The sequence below is a fragment of the Limulus polyphemus genome, unplaced genomic scaffold (genome assembly GCF_000517525.1).
Source record: "Limulus polyphemus unplaced genomic scaffold, Limulus_polyphemus-2.1.2 Scaffold4135, whole genome shotgun sequence".
In the NCBI taxonomy this organism is placed as follows: Eukaryota; Metazoa; Arthropoda; class Merostomata; order Xiphosura; family Limulidae; genus Limulus; species Limulus polyphemus.
In genome coordinates this window covers 74217-93987 of record NW_013669745.1, presented here as the reverse complement: position 1 = coordinate 93987, position 19771 = coordinate 74217, and the positions used below count along the sequence as shown (strand labels likewise).

At 30.6% G+C, this 19771-nt stretch overlaps 1 protein-coding gene across 1 annotated transcript in view; it reads right to left on the bottom strand.

Moving 5' to 3' along the window:
* Window positions 1–1514: 1514 nt before the first annotated feature.
* The window catches only part of LOC111088620 (cadherin-23-like), a gene marked incomplete at its 5' end in the record, with an annotated part of 90901 nt that continues 72644 nt past the window's right edge, over window positions 1515–19771 (bottom strand). Inside the window, 7 exons of the mRNA XM_022399274.1 lie at window positions 1515–4400; window positions 5226–5282; window positions 7178–7250; window positions 7672–7712; window positions 10051–10178; window positions 12830–12899; window positions 18545–18613. Of these exons, the coding sequence (XP_022254982.1) occupies window positions 4052–4400; window positions 5226–5282; window positions 7178–7250; window positions 7672–7712; window positions 10051–10178; window positions 12830–12899; window positions 18545–18613 (787 nt within the window). The remainder of the gene's footprint in view (window positions 4401–5225; window positions 5283–7177; window positions 7251–7671; window positions 7713–10050; window positions 10179–12829; window positions 12900–18544; window positions 18614–19771) is intronic.

Here is a 19771-nt window from a genome sequence, read left to right as displayed (position 1 = left end):
CCAGTTTTTTTAAGTAAGGACTTGTGTCGCTAAAGTTTCGTCGGAACGAAGCTACGAAAGTTAATTAAGGACTGTAGACGTAACAGTATGGTAAACAATATATTGATTATAGAAACATAAACTATAGAATCAGTGAATTAACGATATTAAAAAATGTTTTGCATATAAAACATTAGAAACTGTAAAATGTATGTCATGCAAATTAAATATATAAGCGAAAACTACAATCCTATGCTAAGTACATTAATTGTGTATAAATTGATACTTATATAATAAGAAACACAATCTGCAATGGAGTAATGATGTGTTTCTCATTCAAGTAATGGTTTTATTTATAAAAATTAAAATATGCAAGATAAATATTAAAAACTTTTCTGGAAAATAATTGCATGTTATACGATATATATCTATTAGAGAAGTTAAAAATACGTAACTAATGAATAAGTGATATTAATAAATTTTTTATACATAAAGAGGGGTATAATTGTATAAGTAACTTAAATTATTGGCTGTGTTATAATATTTACCTCATTCAAATAATGGATTTACCTATAAATGAAGATAGTATGCGATTAGTCAAATTGAGAGAATAAATTACCATAAAAACCACATAAGGGGCATTACCAAAAGTGATACGATCTAATATGATCAAAGAACGATTCTTCAGAAAACATATCAAGCACATCCAATCCATAACTAAATTGACTATCCTATCCAGACAATAGATCTTTTGACCCTCTTGTTACACCTCTCCTATTGCTTAAAACTGATCAAATGAAAGGTCAATAGCCTTGAAATTAAATTCGAAATTTGCATAAACTTAAAATAGTAGACAAATGGTTTAATTATTTTCATCTATTTTACATTTTCAAAACGATTATTCTTTCACTTAGATATTGCAAATTGCTATAGATAAAGAGGGGTCAGAGGGTATGTTATCTGTCACTGTTTATCATGTTTTTAGACTTATATTCCAAATTTTATTTAACAACTACTTGATGAATGTATGTTAAATTCTTCCCGGAATGTTGAAGAAAATGTAACACCTTCCTTGGTTGGATATAGCTTTTAGGTTCATGTTAGAAAAGTACGTATCAGAATGCTATAATTAGAATTTGAAAGCCAATAATCTATCATAGACATACTATATATCTTTCACCTTATAATTATGAAAAAAAATAGCTTTATGATTTTGAGATTGGAAGTAAAAGGTAATGTTAAAATAGTAGAGTTCAGCCATTAATGTAGATGTACAGAATAACACTGAACAAAAATTTATCCTAGATGAATGGAATTGTATAACTTGTGTTGTTTGTGATATCCCCTCTATTTTGTTTACCTATCAATTTCGTTATCATGGTATTGATATGACATTTAATAATGTTCTCATTGTTTTATCCAATTCATAATGGCAGAATTCATGTGTACATATTTGTCATTTTGATACTTACTATAGTTAGTGATGAAAAGAACCTGAAAGATCAAAGTAAATCAATATTTATTAATGTTAAGCAAAACTTCAAGTAATAGATAGGGTATTATGACCTTAAAAAATGTTTTTTAAATTATAGCTAACATTTCAATGTGATTGGATCTACGATGCTAACTGACCTCCTCTTCATATGGAAAATCACCAGAATATGCAACACACTTACATTCTGTGACTAAAATTGTAAGTCACTCTTACATATAAAACAAAAGAAATCTTACGTGTTTGGGTAGAAGAATAATGTAAACACAAGGTTTAAGTTGATTCGTTATAGCTAATGGATTTTAACCTACAGATTGATACTAATTTGTTACTAAATTCACATTTCCTGACCAACAGTTATTATTGTTTGTAATCAATGTTTTGACCTGTAATCAAGATGCTATATGTCCTATTGAACTTTATTCTTTAAACATATGGCTATCAATGACCACAACTTGCAACTATAACCTGTTCTATTATAACTTTAAATTTGAACATAATGAAAACAAGAACTAATACATTTCAGAGTCATCTGATATATAACAACACAAGACTGATAGAAACTGTAAAAATCAGATTCTTCTCACATTGATACAATTTGTAAACGTTATATTATTATTAAAAATTAGAGATATTTAATGAGGTTATAGCAACGTTTATAACATGGTGTATTAACATTAAATTATGCTTATAAACAACTTACTTTCTTGTTGCTTTAATGTTGAATGAAAATATAATGTATTGAGGTTTTTGAAAATTTCTGTGGAGAAAGTATTAACACCATTAGGCTCTTGTACGATATAACGTTCACAAAAAATAATTCCATCATTATTATTTTGATAGTAAAACTTTGACTGAGGTACCTTAGAGTTGATACTTGAAAGCATTGGTACTTGGTGAAATTCCATAATTACAAAAAAACAAGACAATTGTTTGTTTCACAAATACATCATTTATTCACGACCATGGTTTCGCCAGTAAAAGCATCATCAGGTTGTTAATAAATATTGTATTTGTGAAACGTACAACTGTCTTGTTTTTCCTCAATTCTGTAATACCTTTGGGTAGCTACTAGATACCATAAGATAAATGTGCATTTAAAGCTGAGCTCAGTACAAATAACCAATCAGTGAACACCATGGTTGATTCGTCATTAGTTAAATGATAACTATTATCATCTAAAAATATTCAAGTCTGTGTGAAGAAACATGAGGTAGAACTGAAGAGTGCATAGTTTTTGTATTTCTGTTCCTTGGGAATAATGGCTGGATAATTTATAGTAAGATCCCAGATTCTTAATAAGGTCCTACTGAAGAAACAAATTACATTTATTTTCAGAAAAAAATACATCTGTGTTATTTTAATAATATTTATATGAGCAAAATTTTATGAAAACAGTAAAGCCAACTTTCATTACAAATATATGATGAAATTCCTGCTAGTTTTGCTACACATTGAAATAATTATTCAATACACTTGTTCTTTAGTTTTTTTTTTATACATCCTTAACGAAAATTCTCCTGCACAGTGAAATACTAATTAAATTACATACGTAACATGAAAAAAATTATAAAGGTTTTAAAAATTTCTTTTGTCAGAATGCACCATCAGTTGATCTTAAAGTAACACAATTCCAGGAAAGTGTACTTATTTTCAACATTTCACTGGAAAGCTTTTTCAATGCAGCACTTTAATGTAACTGCATAAAAATAAATTCTTCACTTTAAAGCTTGTTTACATAAACTAAATTGCCGAAAAAAGGTTTTTAAGTGAAACTTTAGAAATTAATATATGTACGTTCTTGAGTCAAATTGTATACTGTTTACCATTTTGAAAATGTGTTCTATTTTCCAGTTGGCGTTACATTCTTTAGAATATAAAGGAAGTATCAATTATCTACTTAAATCATAAGTTATTTATTTTTAACTACTGTGCTTTAAAATCATTATTTGACAATACTCGTGTCTAATTATAGTATGAAGTAAAAAAAACATTGATTAAAAACTGTAATTGAGTCATTAATTACAAATAAACGATACTGAAGTGGTTAAATTTTTAATAAGTTTGCTAACTTAATTCCTTGGTAATGTATAATAAAATAAAACGATTATTTATTGTTTCAAATCTTCACCTTCTTCTCTTACGGTTACAATTTATGCTTACATAAACCTACTTAATAAACAACATAACTCCATTAAAGGTTTGAAAATTAAGCAGTGACAAATTTAATTTAGTTACATAGTTCAGTACAGCCATAAACTACATAAAGTTATAATTTTTAGGTTAAAGTTTCAACTTATTCTTTTCTAGGTTAACAATATAGATGACTGTCTGCATGATCTACATAAATAATATCAATATAAGAATACGCTTTGGAGAGATTGTTTTGTCATAACTATGAAAAATATTCTTCCCTATCTATGGAATTAATATATAAATTTGAATTTTTATAAATGAAAAACAAAATAAATCAAGTATTCCTAAATACACTTGATTTCTTACATATTTAAGAGATTAAAAAGAATTTAGTACATAGTTTTGTAATTTACGTTTATTTTGAGAACTGGAGACCTAATGAGATCAAAGCTCAAAAGAAGTTTGCTTGGAATTAAAAGCACTACTTCTCCTGCTTGCATCATAGGAAGGTGGGGCTTGAGATGTTTCTTGGTTCAACTGGTATCTCCACTTGCTCTCTAAGCTTTTCAAAGCATTAAACTTATTATTCTGCGAATTGATCAGTGGTTGAGGTTTAGGATTTTGAAGACCCAATGCCTCAATTTCCTTTTCATTGATGCTTTTACTTCCAGTGGAAGGTAATATTGCAGGCGGCATGGAAAGGGTGTTCATAAAACTAATGTTTTCTTTTCCACTTATTCCAGCTTTGTTCTCAAAATCCTGCAGGTTAAAAGAGTCCTCGCTGCCATCCATGCTGTTCAAATACAAATTACTAATAGCATAAATAACAGGAAGTCAATGTATTTTAAGCAAATGGATAAAACAGGGAAAAAAATAAATAAATAGGTGGTATGAAGCATTATCTGCAATACTTTTGTTTCAGAATACATACATTTTTTTTTCTCTTTTTATACAACATTTTAGGCTATTTAATAAATGTATGGACCAATCTCTACAAAAGACTTAAAACCAAACCCATTTTCATCTCTTTGGTGTGCTTCTAAATCTGAGTTATCCACATGGACAAGTAATAAATGAAAACACATATTAATTTTTCAAAATAGTACAGTTTTAAAGTAGTAGTTACTCATGTTCTTTATAAGAACAATGATCTTAAATGTATAAAAAACTACATTAAATAGGCACTTTTATTGAATCAGTAATTGGAGCAGTTTTTGTGAAAAGACAAAATGAAAATTAAGCTAATGATCCATATTGAGTGACAACTACTGCATCAAATGTTGATTAATCATATTTAGGATGACAACTATTGAATCTGATGTTGATGAAACATGTTGAATTGCATGAGCACAAGTTTTCTCTGGAGACCTATGTAGCTAACAGAACAAGTACTGAATGTTGTTTCAGGAGACAAAGAAATATGGAAGTCAAATTCAAATGTTATTTTTCTATCTAAAAAAGTGATGACTGAATACATTTTATTAGATGATGATTAAACATACAAGTGTACCAACTGATAATCTGATGATCAAATAAAATTATACACCTATTTAACTACAAAGCTAATAAAATGTACATAGCGACCATAAACCATCCTCAAAAAAAAATCAAAACTCACCTGACATCATCTGGTTTATAGTTCAGGTCTTCCTGCTGATTCCACATAGGATTAGATCTGAAAAAAATTAATATTTATGTATTTATATCTATTAAATATAATCAACTATAAGTAAATGTATCATATAATAAAGAAAAAGTTAAGAGATTAAAATCTCTATTTGTTGAAACTAGTAATTACAAATGTTCGAAAATGCATGAATATTATTTGCTTGTTTGTAGTTAAGCACAAAGTTACACAATGGATTATCTGTGCTTTGCCCACCATGGGTATGTCTGTGTTGTAAGTTTGAAAACATAATGCTGCACCACTGGGGGAAGACGCACATGAATATTAAAATAATGCAAATAAATTTCTAATTTATTTAGCGTATTGCCTAAAAATGTTTGCTCTAAGCGCAAACCCAGTAAATGTTATGTTATTTAGAAAAAAGAATAAATTCAACATTTTTTCCATTCAGTGGAGTAACTGTTATGTTTAATACAAATATATGTATACATATACAAAAACATTTCGTTTATTAACATATGTAGGAAAATGGACCCTCTTCCATGAACAATCTACTGAACCAATATTGAACAAAAAAAAGAAGGGCCACACTCAACCCAATTGGATAGATGAGCATCAAATCTGAACCAGTATTATGAATAGGCTCCCACATAGACTGGTGCCTCTTTTGCTGACATCTGGGGAAAAAAAAATCCAGAGACCCATGTAGGAGAGCCTCCAATGTCACCCTCTTTTCCAAGAGTGAGGGAATTCACTCTGGAGGAAAAGCCTCTGTCCACCACCTCAGTGATTAAAAATCGGGTGTGTTAAGGACTCCCTAGCTCCACTACTAGAATCGGGGAAGGGGGGGGGGTAATGTATGTTGTGGAGTTTTGAGGATAAACCTCGATGCCGTGTGAAAAACTGCATAACTTCTATGCCTGAAACTTGAACTTCTAAATAGCTGAGTGTACTATGTCAGATCATGGCTACTTCCATAGAGATGGCCTAAGAAGCAGAAGAGGTGGACACTCCTGAAGGTACTGCTGAAGCAGAAACCAAGGTGTAGCTGCCAATAGGTCTCAACAATGAGTTGGAACAAATCATAGTTAATACCTAGGGTAACATATGAATTGAAGGAAAGGCTTAGAGTTGTAATCCCATCCTGTCAAAGCCTGAAGGTGAGGTATTGGAGACCAAATTACCAGTAGTTGGGTGTTCCAATGACTGGCCAACCCACCAATCAGAGTTGCAAAATGAGAGTCATTTCAAAAGTCAAGAGTCATTTCTCTGTTTGGAGAATCTGTATGAGTTGAGACAACTGATCTGCTATCACAGTCATCATTTGTAGAGTATGGTAAACTAGTAGGGTGATATGATAGGGGTAGTCTCGAGAAACGAAGTTCAAGATTCAAGTAGTTGATGAACAAAGTATACATATTTAAGTATGTTTTTAACACAGTATAAAATATTCAAGTAGTTGATGAATAAAGTATAAGTATTCAAGTAGTTGATGAATAAAGTATAAATATTCAAGTAGTTGTTTAACACAGATCAAATATTCAAATATTTCTTGAGCACAGTACAAATATTCAAGTTTGCTAAAAATAGTTCAAATATTCAAACCTTTATTTACCTACTTAAAACATTATATTTGAAGCTCTTAGTGTAAACATTACACTGCTTGTTTTAACATAGATATAATATTCAAGCCTTTGCATAATAGTCAAAATATTATCGTTTTTGTTGTAGCTAGTTAAAATGTTCAAGTGTTCATAATACCCACTTGAAGATCTCAAGTGTTTTTGTGTAAAAAACTGTTAAAACATATATGTAAAAAAATTATCTTGCACATAATGTGTAACTAATCACACTAATAACAAGAAATTTAGTCATCATTATCTTGCACCAATGTATCAAACATTTCTGATGATAAATTAACGTTTCAACAAGGAATTACTTACCCTTCCACAGCATGCTTATTAGTATTTGGAGGATCATTCACACCAACTCGATTGAGACCAGAATCCTGGGATCCTGGAGATTTAGAAATAGTATTATACTTACCATTAGAATCTTAAATAGATTTTACTGACAAATAATCTATTAGCTACAATTCAGGTTGACTAAAAAAAATTCACATTCTTGTTTTATTTTTTAAAGATTTAAAACCAAATATAAAGTGGAAGCCTATAGCAATAATCAAAATCACTTCAAATAGAACCATGAAAACAAGCACAGCTTTAAATGCTAAATCACACTTGTTACTTTTAAAATTCAAACAAAAGGATAATTATACTAATGCGGTAATTGTACATATAAATGCTGAAAGTCTTAGTTGATTTAATTTTTGTGAAAATATCTTCAAGTAACAACAAACATACCCATGTAAGTACAGTTGAATGTTAAGGTACAAAAATTATGTGAAATTACACTACATAAATCAAAGATGCATTACCAAAAGAGGTTGCAGTGGCAGCTCTAAGTCTTCTTGAGAGGCTACATAGATAAAAAAAAATGGAAATATGAAGTAAAATAAGTAAATAAAAATGCATATTTGTTCAAAAAATACATGAAAAGAAAGAACCCAACTAAATTCTTCCTACTGATTTGTTGTTACATAATATAGAATACTTCATATCAACTTACAATCATGTTTCTTTACATTAAATTACAGTTATGTCAACACTCAGAGTATTTATCTATTTCCAAACCTTTAGTAGAAAGAAGTCTCAATAGAAATGGAGTAATACCAGTAATATATTTGAATATCACTAAATTTAATTGGGGATGTCATTCAAGATATCAAAATATCAAAGGATTGAAGTAACCTTGATTTTACTTTTGATTCATAGTAAATGTAGAATGTCAGACACAATGTGGAACTTGACCTTAGTTTTAATCCATTATAAATGTGGAATATCAGACACAGTCTAAAACCTTGACCACAGTTTTGATCCATAATAAAAGTAGAATATGGGATTTTGATAAATGTAGAATAACAGATACAATAAATGTTAAAGGAAATAGACAGGACTGATTCTGACACTGACATCATCCATGTATTCATGATATCTAAGTTCAACTTAGTGACATTCAACTGTACGTGTGTAGTGTATATATATCTGTTTAAAGTATTTTATCATTCTTTCAATAACTTTACATTTGTTGTACCATAAAAACAATTTGTGAAATAAGAATGAAAATTTCTTCACATGGAGGAAATAATAAATCCAAATATAGATTTAAAAGTTACATTTCAAACAAATGGCTAATAAAACAGCAAACAATCATGTATTTATCACACACAAAATACTTGCCTACTAAATTTGTCTCGAGGTTCGTAATTAAGAATATTTTCACATATTTCTTATGTTATAATATTTATTATTACCAGGATATTTACTCCCACTGGAGCCTTCATCAAGCTGTAAAAAAAAGCATTGGAGTTGAAAGCTAGGTAATAATAAATAATCTAACATGAGAAATGTGTGAAAATCTTCGTAATTAGGAATCTCAAGATATATTTATTATTTATTCTGTGTAATAAAATACATGCTTGTTTGCTGTTTTATTAAACATGTGTTGGAAAGGTAACTTTTAAATTAATATTCGGATTTATTGTGATTTTATGGCCTAATGAAGGCTCCAAGATTGAAGTTAGTTACCAATGGTACATATCTTTATATGAGAGATATGTCTGGAAACTTAATTTCTAATATTTGTCTATTATTAGTTCATATACACTGCATTAAGAAAATACTTTATTGTTTATATCTCCTCATTTGAGAAAATTAATATATTTTTGCCAATTGAAAAATTTTCATCTTTGACTAGAAAGTTTAGTTAGCTATAATACCAGTAGCTACATTTAATTCTGCAGTAACAACTTTATACTGATTTGTTTTTAGCATAATTTTTAAAATTTACTTAATACATGCACAGTATCTATAACAAAACTAAATGAGATTTCAATGTCATTGGTTTAAATGACAAAAATAATATAACACTGCGAATGAAATCTGTGAGGAGTAACATAATCTTACTCGCATCCTGAATCACTGATCTTTGAATAAAAACTTCCATAACTGTATTTATAGCAGATATTGAACACTTTAAGACCTACAAAGTAAGCCTAAGGTTAGCTTACAATGTTTGTTTATTTCAGCAAACAATTTAAAAATACATACTATTTGTTCTCACACTACAAATCTGTGTTTATAACAGATCATATTTCTCTTAACTCAAGTAATAAATTTTGTAAAGCTCTATATACAAAAAAGTAGAATATGTTAGTTTTGGTTCAACCTGTATAATATTAGATTAGATATGATTCGAAGTGTGTATTTTTGTACTTGTTAGCTTATAATCTGTTAATATGTTCCATTATGTGTGTTTATACACATATAATGGAAAAGGTATATGTAAAATTTGCATACTGAATCCACACTTTGGATTAAATAAAGTAATTTTCACACTGTGTTAACAATCTGAGGACATGATAATATAATAAGCATAGCTAATATATCACTGTAACACTTGCAATGCTTTTTTGAAGCAGTGAAACAAGAACATGATGATGCACTCAACATAGATAATGAATCAGGGGAATAATGGCAACAAGAATCCAAGGACACGACAAGACAACACATTAAACATGTGTAATGAAATGCTTTTTGAGACTAAGAAACAAGGACATGATTATGTACTGAAAATGGGTAATGAATCTTAGGAACACTTGAAGTTTTTTTTAAAAGCAAAATACCACAGACCAGAAAATTCACTGAACACAAATAACGAGTAAAAATCTATTAAATTATTTTTGGGTAAAACTTACGAAATTATTTTCATGCAGGAAACTGATAACAAGACAATGAAAGCTAATGCAAGGCCTGCCAAAACTCCAAATAAGATAAATTTCAGCTTTCTTTCCCAGGAATCACTTGTGTCATCCTTTCCAATTTTCTGAAGATAAATTAAACCAATGAATAAAAAAAAAAACACAATTTTTAATATGATGAGAAAAAAAAACAATAAGAGAAATTTATTTTCTTTGAAGATAATTCAAAACATTTGAATATTAACAGTAATAACTACAGATTGTTTGTTTGTTTGTTATGGATTTTGTGCAAAGCTACACAAGGGCTACCTGCACTAGCCGTCCCTAATTTAGCAGTGTAAGAATAGAGGAAAGGCAGCTAGTTATCACCACCCACCACCAACTCTTGGGCTACTCTTTTACCAACTAATAAAGGGCTTGATCATCACATTATAATGCCCCCACGGCTGAAAGGGCGAGCATGTTTGGTGTGACGGGGAATCAAACCCACGACTCTCAGATTGCGAGTTGAGTGCCCTAACTACCTGGCCAACTACAGATTGGTATATTTTTATAAACTCCAGTTCTAAAGTTTTAACTCCTGTTAACATCTAAAATGATTTCTTTAATTCATTTGATAATGTATGGAATAGTGAAGCACTTATAAAATTATAGATAATTGGTTCTCAACCACTGGTCAACAGGGAGATTTCAGTCACTCAGCAAGACAGTTGAAAAAAAAAAGTGTCTTCTGAAATTTAGCTACTGAGTATACTGTCCTATAGAGTAACATAAAAGTACTTTAAAAACTAATATTGTATGAAATGATTCATGAAATTATTGGATTGGAAATAGTTGATCCTTAGCTGGAAAAAGGTTGGGAAAAACCAACAACTTTTGATTCATATATTGAATTAATGTGTAGAATCATGTAAAAACAGTGCAATCCATTTATACTTGTAATATGAAGAAAATTCACTGGCATATGAACTCATCTCATTACAATAAATCAGATATCAAACTCTATAACTGAGCCTTTAACAGGTAATTTTTTTTTATGGATCTATTAACAAATGACATTCTTCTCTACAGAGTAAGCATACTTTGGAAATATACAGCCTTAACATTTAAGTATTTCTATTTTTGTATTCTCCTACAAAAATTGAAGAAATTACTAAACTACCTAGTTTTTTTCTTTTAATATAAAGCTTTCTTTCCATTTTTACAACCATTAAGAAATCTTGAACATGTATCTAATTGGCTATAAGAATTACACACACAAACATTTTATACTATAAACCTTAAACGAACCCCCAGTATGACTTATTCATGAAGTGGAAACTCCACTTAAATTATGGGAAGTCTTTTACTTAATTGAGTATGTTTTCTATTTAAGTACAGATAAAACATTATAAATAGTTATACAATACAGTATAATAAATCAATGATCTGTACTTGGTAACTAACAATTTAATAGATAATTAATAAAGTTATTAACTTATTGAAAATTACATTGGGTAGTCTAATTAAATAATTGAGTAAAAAAATTAAGAAAACCAGTAATAATCTATTATATCAGTAGGGAATCTTGAAGTTTATTGAAAAGTTTATAATTTCAGTAAATAAACTAGCAATGTAGTAGGTAATATAAAAGTTTAGTGTGAAATTTATAAAAAATAGCCATTGATTGGCACAACTGTAGTTGGTTATCAAGAAATTTTTTTATGTAATTTCAAATGTAATACTGAATTAAAAACACAATTGGGAATTAGAAATATCAAATTCTTTGTTAGAATAACTCAAAATGCTGTAGGGCTTTTGAAGAGTGATATTTCCTGTCATGTAAATAAAGGTTAAAAGAATTTTCAGAAAATAAAAAATTTTTTATTGTGGTTGATAAAACTGACCAATTTAGTGACTAGTAGAGAGTTCTATGTAATATCCCCAGAATGGCAGAAAGTGTTGGGATAAACTAACCAATGGCTTGCTAGTAAAATGTTCCTCCACAACATCTATATAAAGTTGGACTATTTTTCAAAACACAAATATATCAATCTTAACATTACATTCTAGTACAATTATAGGAATACATGAAATAAAGTTGTGAAAATAAAAAAAATTAAAAGAAAATCAACAAAGAAATTAATATTTTATTGTTATAGAGCATAAAAATAGTATTTAATTTTTATTTAATTTAAAAAATATGAATAAATGTAACCTGCAAAGTAAAAAAAAAAAAACTACTATAAACTTTAAAGAAAGTGAAACATGTACGAGTTTTATATCACAAAATTACTTATCTATCTTATACTTTTTACCTTCCAAGTTCCTTTGGAACTATCCTTGACCTCGTATATTAGTCATGCAGTATATGGTACTGGCCATCTGTTTGTCAATTTATTTATCTGTTTTCTAACACGCACATACCAGGCAGGAGCAGAAGATGCAAGTTTTCAACAAACTAAACAGTTTATATTACCACCATGACAAGTGTTTTCAAATCACTACATTTGAATGATATATCTTAATTGCAACAATAATTACAACTTTTCTTTTTAAACAATTTAAAAATTCAGGTATTATTATTCGTTAATTTTTATTATGTGACTTTAATAACCACAACCTAAGAACTGGGATTTTGTTTTTTAAAAATATTTTAGTTATCATGAGACCTTAATTAAAACAAATATAACATTTGATAACAATTCTCAACACTATCTACAACTTTAAAGAGTTTATTTGTTCTAACAAGATAATTAAGTGTAATAACAATATTTCCATACTGTGCAAGACTTACATCTATTAAAACGATATAAAAATCTTCTTTCCTTAATTCAAGAACTTTTCCCCAGTATTTGTCAAATAACCTGGAAACAGAAAAAAGACGAAAACAACAGTATGCAATGTAAACATAAATTCAACCAAGAAATTAAGTAAACTTACAATGAAAAACAAATTTATCATAATATTTTAACTTTTTCATCGGTGTAAAAGGCCTGATCCTAAAAGTATTTTTTCTGAAATATTAAATGTGAGTTTAATGGGGACATTCTGCTCAGTTTTGTTTGTTTGGAATAAATGGGGACATAATGTTGGGACATTAACGGTTTAGTGTTATATGTAATGGAAAACTTGTTGATGTTTTTAAAATGAGTAGCTATATTTGTATCTCAATACGTATATATAGCCTGATCCTAAAAGTATTTTTTCTGAAATATTAAAGGTGAGTTTGGAAATTGTAAGGTCAGTTTAGATACATTATTATACATCCATTTTCTCTAACTCTTCAGCCAAATCTGTTTACCTGTTTTCTAAAGTTATTATGAATAATTCACCATCTATGTATAAAAATAATTTATTTCAGCAGTCTTGTTTTCTGTTCTATAATATCTCGGTGGATACCTTTCTCCCTACAAAATCAAAACATAATTACTTTTACCAATTAAGCTAAAAAGAATTACCTATTAGATACTGCAATTGGGTCAATTGTAAAATCTCTTAAACTACCTGGTTATCATAAGTAGAGCCTTTCATTACATCTGTAATTTATAGTTGTGTACATTTGTTCACACCTGGAATATCGCTCAGGTTTTATGTTCTTTAATTTAGTAAAACTTTCTGACGTGTGAAGAAATATCACCATCAGTACCACTATTAACAAACCCGTTAATATAAAAAACTTACACAAACTGAATTAAACAGTTACACCACTATTTAATGGTAAAACAATTTAAAGCTCCCGGGCTGTAACAACTGTTTTACTTGATTTTAACAAAATCCTCCTTTTCTTAACAGTTTTACTTAACTGGTACCACCATTTTGGAATAAAGGACATAGTTTCAAGAAAACTGGGGTTCACTAATCATATTACAATACTACACTGAGGGAGACTTTGAAGTTCTTTTAAATACTTTGGAAGTGATTTTTCTATAAGAAATGGAAAAAATGTTCTTTCAATAATTTTTCAACTAAATGCATGTTGTTTTTTTTTCTTAGTTTTAATCACTAACAAAAGCTTAATTTTCTAGCTAACTTTTAATCTCATCTTATTTTCAATTATGGCAAACAAATATATAAATATCACAATAATCATTACAACAATAAAGTGTATGCACATACACAAGCAGAAAAAAAAACATTACAAAACTCTAATACAATATACTGTAGTTTAAAACACGATGCTTATCACATCCTAAAACAGATTACTAAACTTCCTTTGTTCAAAGCTTCTCATGACAAGAAGCACTCTCTAAGGTAGTTAATGCAGTGCACCGAAATTCCAATCTCCTATAGAGACTAATACAGAGGCTTAAGGGGGTTGAGACCAGATTCTGCAAAACATATGTCAACTATAATTTATCATATAATACACAAAAGCTAGCATGTGAGATAATGGACCAGGATAGAGAATGACCTTTTTTTAGCATCTTTTATCATTTTATTAAAGCAAAAAAATGTGTGACTGTAACTGGATTGTGACGAAGTAACACAATGCATTTTTTAGTTGTAGGGATTGCCTTACACTGCTTGAAGTGCTTAGTAATTCAAAAATTGTACTTATAACTACCCCCTAACACACAATTGTTTTGGCTAGGCAACTAGTTTGCAGCAAGTATGTGTCATGGGCTGATATGTTACTTGAAGTGTTGCATTTTAATGTCTCTATTTTCATTACAAGTTTGAAAAACCATTAAATCATTGTTATTACTTTGATTGAGGGTTTTTTTTCAATATTTTTGTCTTTCTATTTTCACTGTTTGCCATGTTCGTAGTGCATGTTTGTGTGCATATGCACTAATAAGAGGATGCTGCATATATTGTTACATTGTAATGTTGCATATGTGTACAAATACATTTTGGTGCTCAGAAACATTGTAAACTGCTTTATATAAAGACTTATTCCAAATGAATAAATAACAGTTTAATCATTGTGTACACACCAAAAGACCATGTTTGTATATGCCATGATATAAAAGACTGTTTGGTTTAAATATTAGTGATTAATTTATAATGAGTGAATATTTTATTATTTTTAAGATTTGTTATAATAAGAGTTACAAGCAGATGATTGTAAAAGGTTTTGTTAATAACTAATTGGCATCGCAAATATATAGAAAGTGGCCAGACGACTATGTAAAAACGATATATAAATAGCATAAGATGAGTGGGAAGCAGCAGACAGACAACAATAGACAGATAATAGCAAAAGGTAAGAAGGATGATTTCATTCTGTCAAAGCACGGAACTAAAGTAATTGAATCAGCCTGGGTACACTTTGACAAAAGGGACAGAGGATCTTCAGAAGAAAGAAGACCAAACGAATTATGGTAACTTGTGCCACAACTTAAACTTGCAAGTGAATCACATGCAGAATACTAGTACGATAATAATATAGAGAAGATAGTTTAACTTGTCAACTGAAATTCTAAAGTAATTGAATAGGCCTAAGTAGACTTTTGATAACAAGAAGAGAACTATATATAAATAGTGTTTATGATATGCCTGTAATGTCTATAGTGTGAAGAATTTGTTGTTCTGAATATATATATATATATATATAATTTGAAAACAAGTCAAGTGTGTGCTGTTTATTCATCATTGAATTCATCACTAACAAGTCACAGACACCTACTGTGGAAGAATCCTAAGCCCAACAACAACATATTATATATTTATACTATTAAGAAATATAAATAAAAGCCATTTATTTTGACAATTGGCAGGAAAAAAGAACTTATATATATATATATGTTATTTTTTTAAAATCTGACAATTGGCGAGCCACAGCCAGGATTATACAGTGATAAATGGCGATAGAAGAAAACGTGAACAACAACGGAAATAAGTAGGCCTATCTATTTATGCCCAACTGTAGTATTAACAAAAATAGTATAGAGATTAAAATTATGCTACATAACCATGTCAACAGATTTTGATAAATAGGTAGAAAGAGGATCTCAATTTGAGTTAAAAGACAGTGAATTACGAGAGTTTGTTAAACAACAACAAGAACTGGAAAGAGAAGAATGGCAACAGAAGAGACAAATTGAGAAAGAAGAAATACTAAAAGAAGAAAATACGAGAAAGGAGAAACTAGAAATAGAAAGAATGAGAATACAAACTGAGAAAGAAGAAAAAGAGAGAGAGGAGAGACTAGAAATAGAGAGAATAAGAGCACAAATTGAGATAGCAAAACTCACCCAACTGAAGGACCCAAGAATGACAATGGAGACAGGGCTAGTTGACGCAAGCTGCCCAAATTTGATGAACATAAAGATGACATGGATGATTTCCTGGAGAGATATGAAAAATTCACCCAAAGCCAGAACTGGGACAAAGGCGACTGGGCAGTCTGTCTCAGCCCATTTCTCACAGGAAAAGGCGTACAAGTATATGCAGGCATGATGTCAGAAGATGTCATGGATTATGATAAAATAAAAGTAGCTTTACTGAAACGATATGAAGCTGAATCTCATGACAAAGTTTGATGCAGAACCTAAGGGCAATCCAGAGGCTATCATGGCAAAACTAGATGGTGCCAGGTTCTTTTCAAAAATCGACCTCGGTAAAGGTTATAGGCAAATCCCAATAGAGATGGAATCTAAAGAGAAGACACCAAATGGATGTTACCAATTTAAGCAAATGCCATTTGGATTAGTGAACTCAGCAGCTACATTCAACTGTATGATGAGAGGGACGCTTTGCATCACCATCAACATCGAGCACTATGTGGATGATGTTTTTGACATACAGAGCTTCTTAACGTGTTCTTCAATTTCTGGAATGTCACCTGGTGTGGTTGTTCCCACTACACCTTGTTGAGTATGCCTTTCTTGATCAGGTCAGTCAATGTTGCAGTAATTTTAGCATAATTTGGGATGCATTTCCTTTAGTATCCCACTGACCCCAGGAAGGATCTGACTGGCTGCTTATTCGTTGGAGCTGGTGTATCATTTATGCAGATTATCTTTTTCTTTTCCATGTCTATCTGTTGGTTCCTAACTATATGTCTAACAAACTCTAGCACAGCATATCTGATGTAGCACTTGGATGGTCTGATGGTGAGGCCTGCTGTTCTCACTCGCTGGAACAGCTGTTTAAGTCTCTTCGTACCAATTCTTAGAATGTCAGACTTCGACAAACCTTTTATTGTCCAGGCTGATGCTTTAGACATTGGAATTGGGGCAGTACATTTACAAGAACATGAAGATGGACTGTTTCCAGTACATACATAAGTCAAAAGCTGTCAATTAGTAAAAATTACTCTGTGATTGAACAAGTGTCTGGCCATCATATTTGCCATTTGGAAGTTCCAGAATTATCAATATGGGAAGAAGTTCATCATCCAGACAGACCGTCAACTACTTGCATACATTCAGAAGTGCAAGACAGACAGCACGAGGATCACGAGGTGAGCGTTGTACCTTCAGAACTACAGGTTGCACAAAGAAGCTATTAAAGGGACCGCAAATGTTGGAGAAGACTGTGTATGTGAACGAAGTCTTTGTATATCGTGGAAAAGAAAATATTGTAAATATTTATCCCGAAGAGGGCCTTATGTCATGATGTAAAAGACTGTCATTGATTTGTTGTGTTTTATGATCATTGTAATATTATTTCGTTTTCACTTTAGTTTATGATGTTGTATTATGCATTTGTGACTCATTATTGTCGAGAGTGTAGAGTGGCACCTGAGAACTGATACTGAAGGGGTAGTGGTGATCTGACGATGGGACGAGAGGTATAAAGTGGGCCAGCAGAGTATAAAGAGATCAGAAGATTGCAGCAAAGCTTTGGACAAGGTTTATGTCTATGCTGATGTACTTGTGTGTATGTAATTCAGAACATATATATGCTGATATTGAAACAAGTGTAGTGGGTGCTGTTCATTCATCATTGCCTTTACCATCAACAAGTCACAGAAACCTACTGTAGAAGAATCCACAAAAACAAAACCTGACAATGTGATAATTTTATTGTCATTTCACATAATCCTGAGGGTGAGGCTACATTACAACTGTTACATGAAGAAGAGATTACTGATATTCAGTTTGTCCCCGGTCATCTATATATAGAGAATTAGAATTGTCACAGTAGGTTTGACACTTTCAGGGGGAGTTGCCCCAGCTTTAATAATAGAGCCATGTCTTTGTCTGTTGCTTTTTTATTCACAGACCATCCTTTTAAGTTATTTTCATACTGTTCTTCAGTAAGAATAAAATGTGCTTGTTTTCATGCAGATTGTTTCTTTCATTATTGTGGTTACCAAATTCTGGACTTTACAATCATTTCTTTAGCTATTTTAATGATATATGCTGTTAGTATAGACACTTCTATTTTCAGATATCAGGCTCATTTGAGAAGGAATACATGCTGTAACCCCTTGAAACCTTATCATACTCTGCCATTTTGGGGACCCCTGATTTAAGTAAAAATTACGAACAAAATAATGAATTATTTCAATGTGTGTATTTAATTAATTAATTTATGCTTTTATCATTATAATTCATACTTCAATGCTTCATCTACTTCCATGACAGAGTTGTCCTCCCTCCGAACAACATGAATAAAGACATCAGTGCTGGAAAAAAATATGAATAAAAAGATATTTATTCAAGATAGTTCATCTTCACAAAAAATAAACATACAAATATTCATAACAGTAAAATGTGTAATCAAAAAACATACTCAAAAACTTATCCTACAAAGTCAAACCATTTTGTTTGAACAAATATATGTTCGCAGTAAATGCTACTGGAGAATTTATTTATGTGAGAAACAGGCAGTGGTATGCAGAGGTTCTATGATGCCCGGGGCCTTGTACCTAAGACCTTGGGGAAGAGCGGAAAGGGTTCTACTATTCGATTAGACTCTTTGCGTCGGATGCCCTCTCGATATGGATGCCCGGGGCCCCGGCACCTTTTAACCCCCCTCCCCCTCCATGCTAATGGAAACAGGTAAAACATGCATGTGTGGTATACGAATATACCACATGCTTCTATCTTCTTATAGTGTTTTAATGTTTATTCTGAATTTTTGTTTGTTCTGAATATGTGCAGGTTACACATAACATATCATTGAGAAAAGTTAAGTTGATCTTGTTTCAAATTATTACCTCTATTCCTTTATTGTTTTTGAAGTATGTAATACCTGTTACCACCCAGGAAGAACATTACTTAATAAAATGTTGTATAAGAATGTTAACAGCAGTGTCCTTCAGTGGTTATCCAGGTGAAATTTGGGAGTTACAGCCCCATCTACGTTGTAATAAGAATGACTAGACACATGGGAGTGCATGTTGCTCTGGGTAAATGTAAGAATACTAAGAAGCCTTGGATTTGGCAGTCTTTTCTGAAACATCAATGAAGGTAATCAAGTAAAACTTGGTCATCAGTATTCAAACCAGTGATCCAGTGAAAGCCATGGTTTGACAAAAGTAAACTCCACTCACTGTGTTTATTCTTGAATAAAGATTGTTCCTTTGTATTTGATTTTGTGTTCAGTCTTATCATTCCATTTTACATGACTAATTTAAGTAAGAAATTGAGTTCTACTCTGTATTCAATACTTTGATTGAATCTTCTGTCATTTAGCAGACCTATCCAATAACATAACAATGTTTTAGGGACAACATGGGACTTATTGGTCCATCTTGCCTGTTCCATCCTCTAAACTGAATTAAAATAATTAAAAAAAATACCTAAAGACTAGCCCTTACTCATTCATATACTTATCAAAC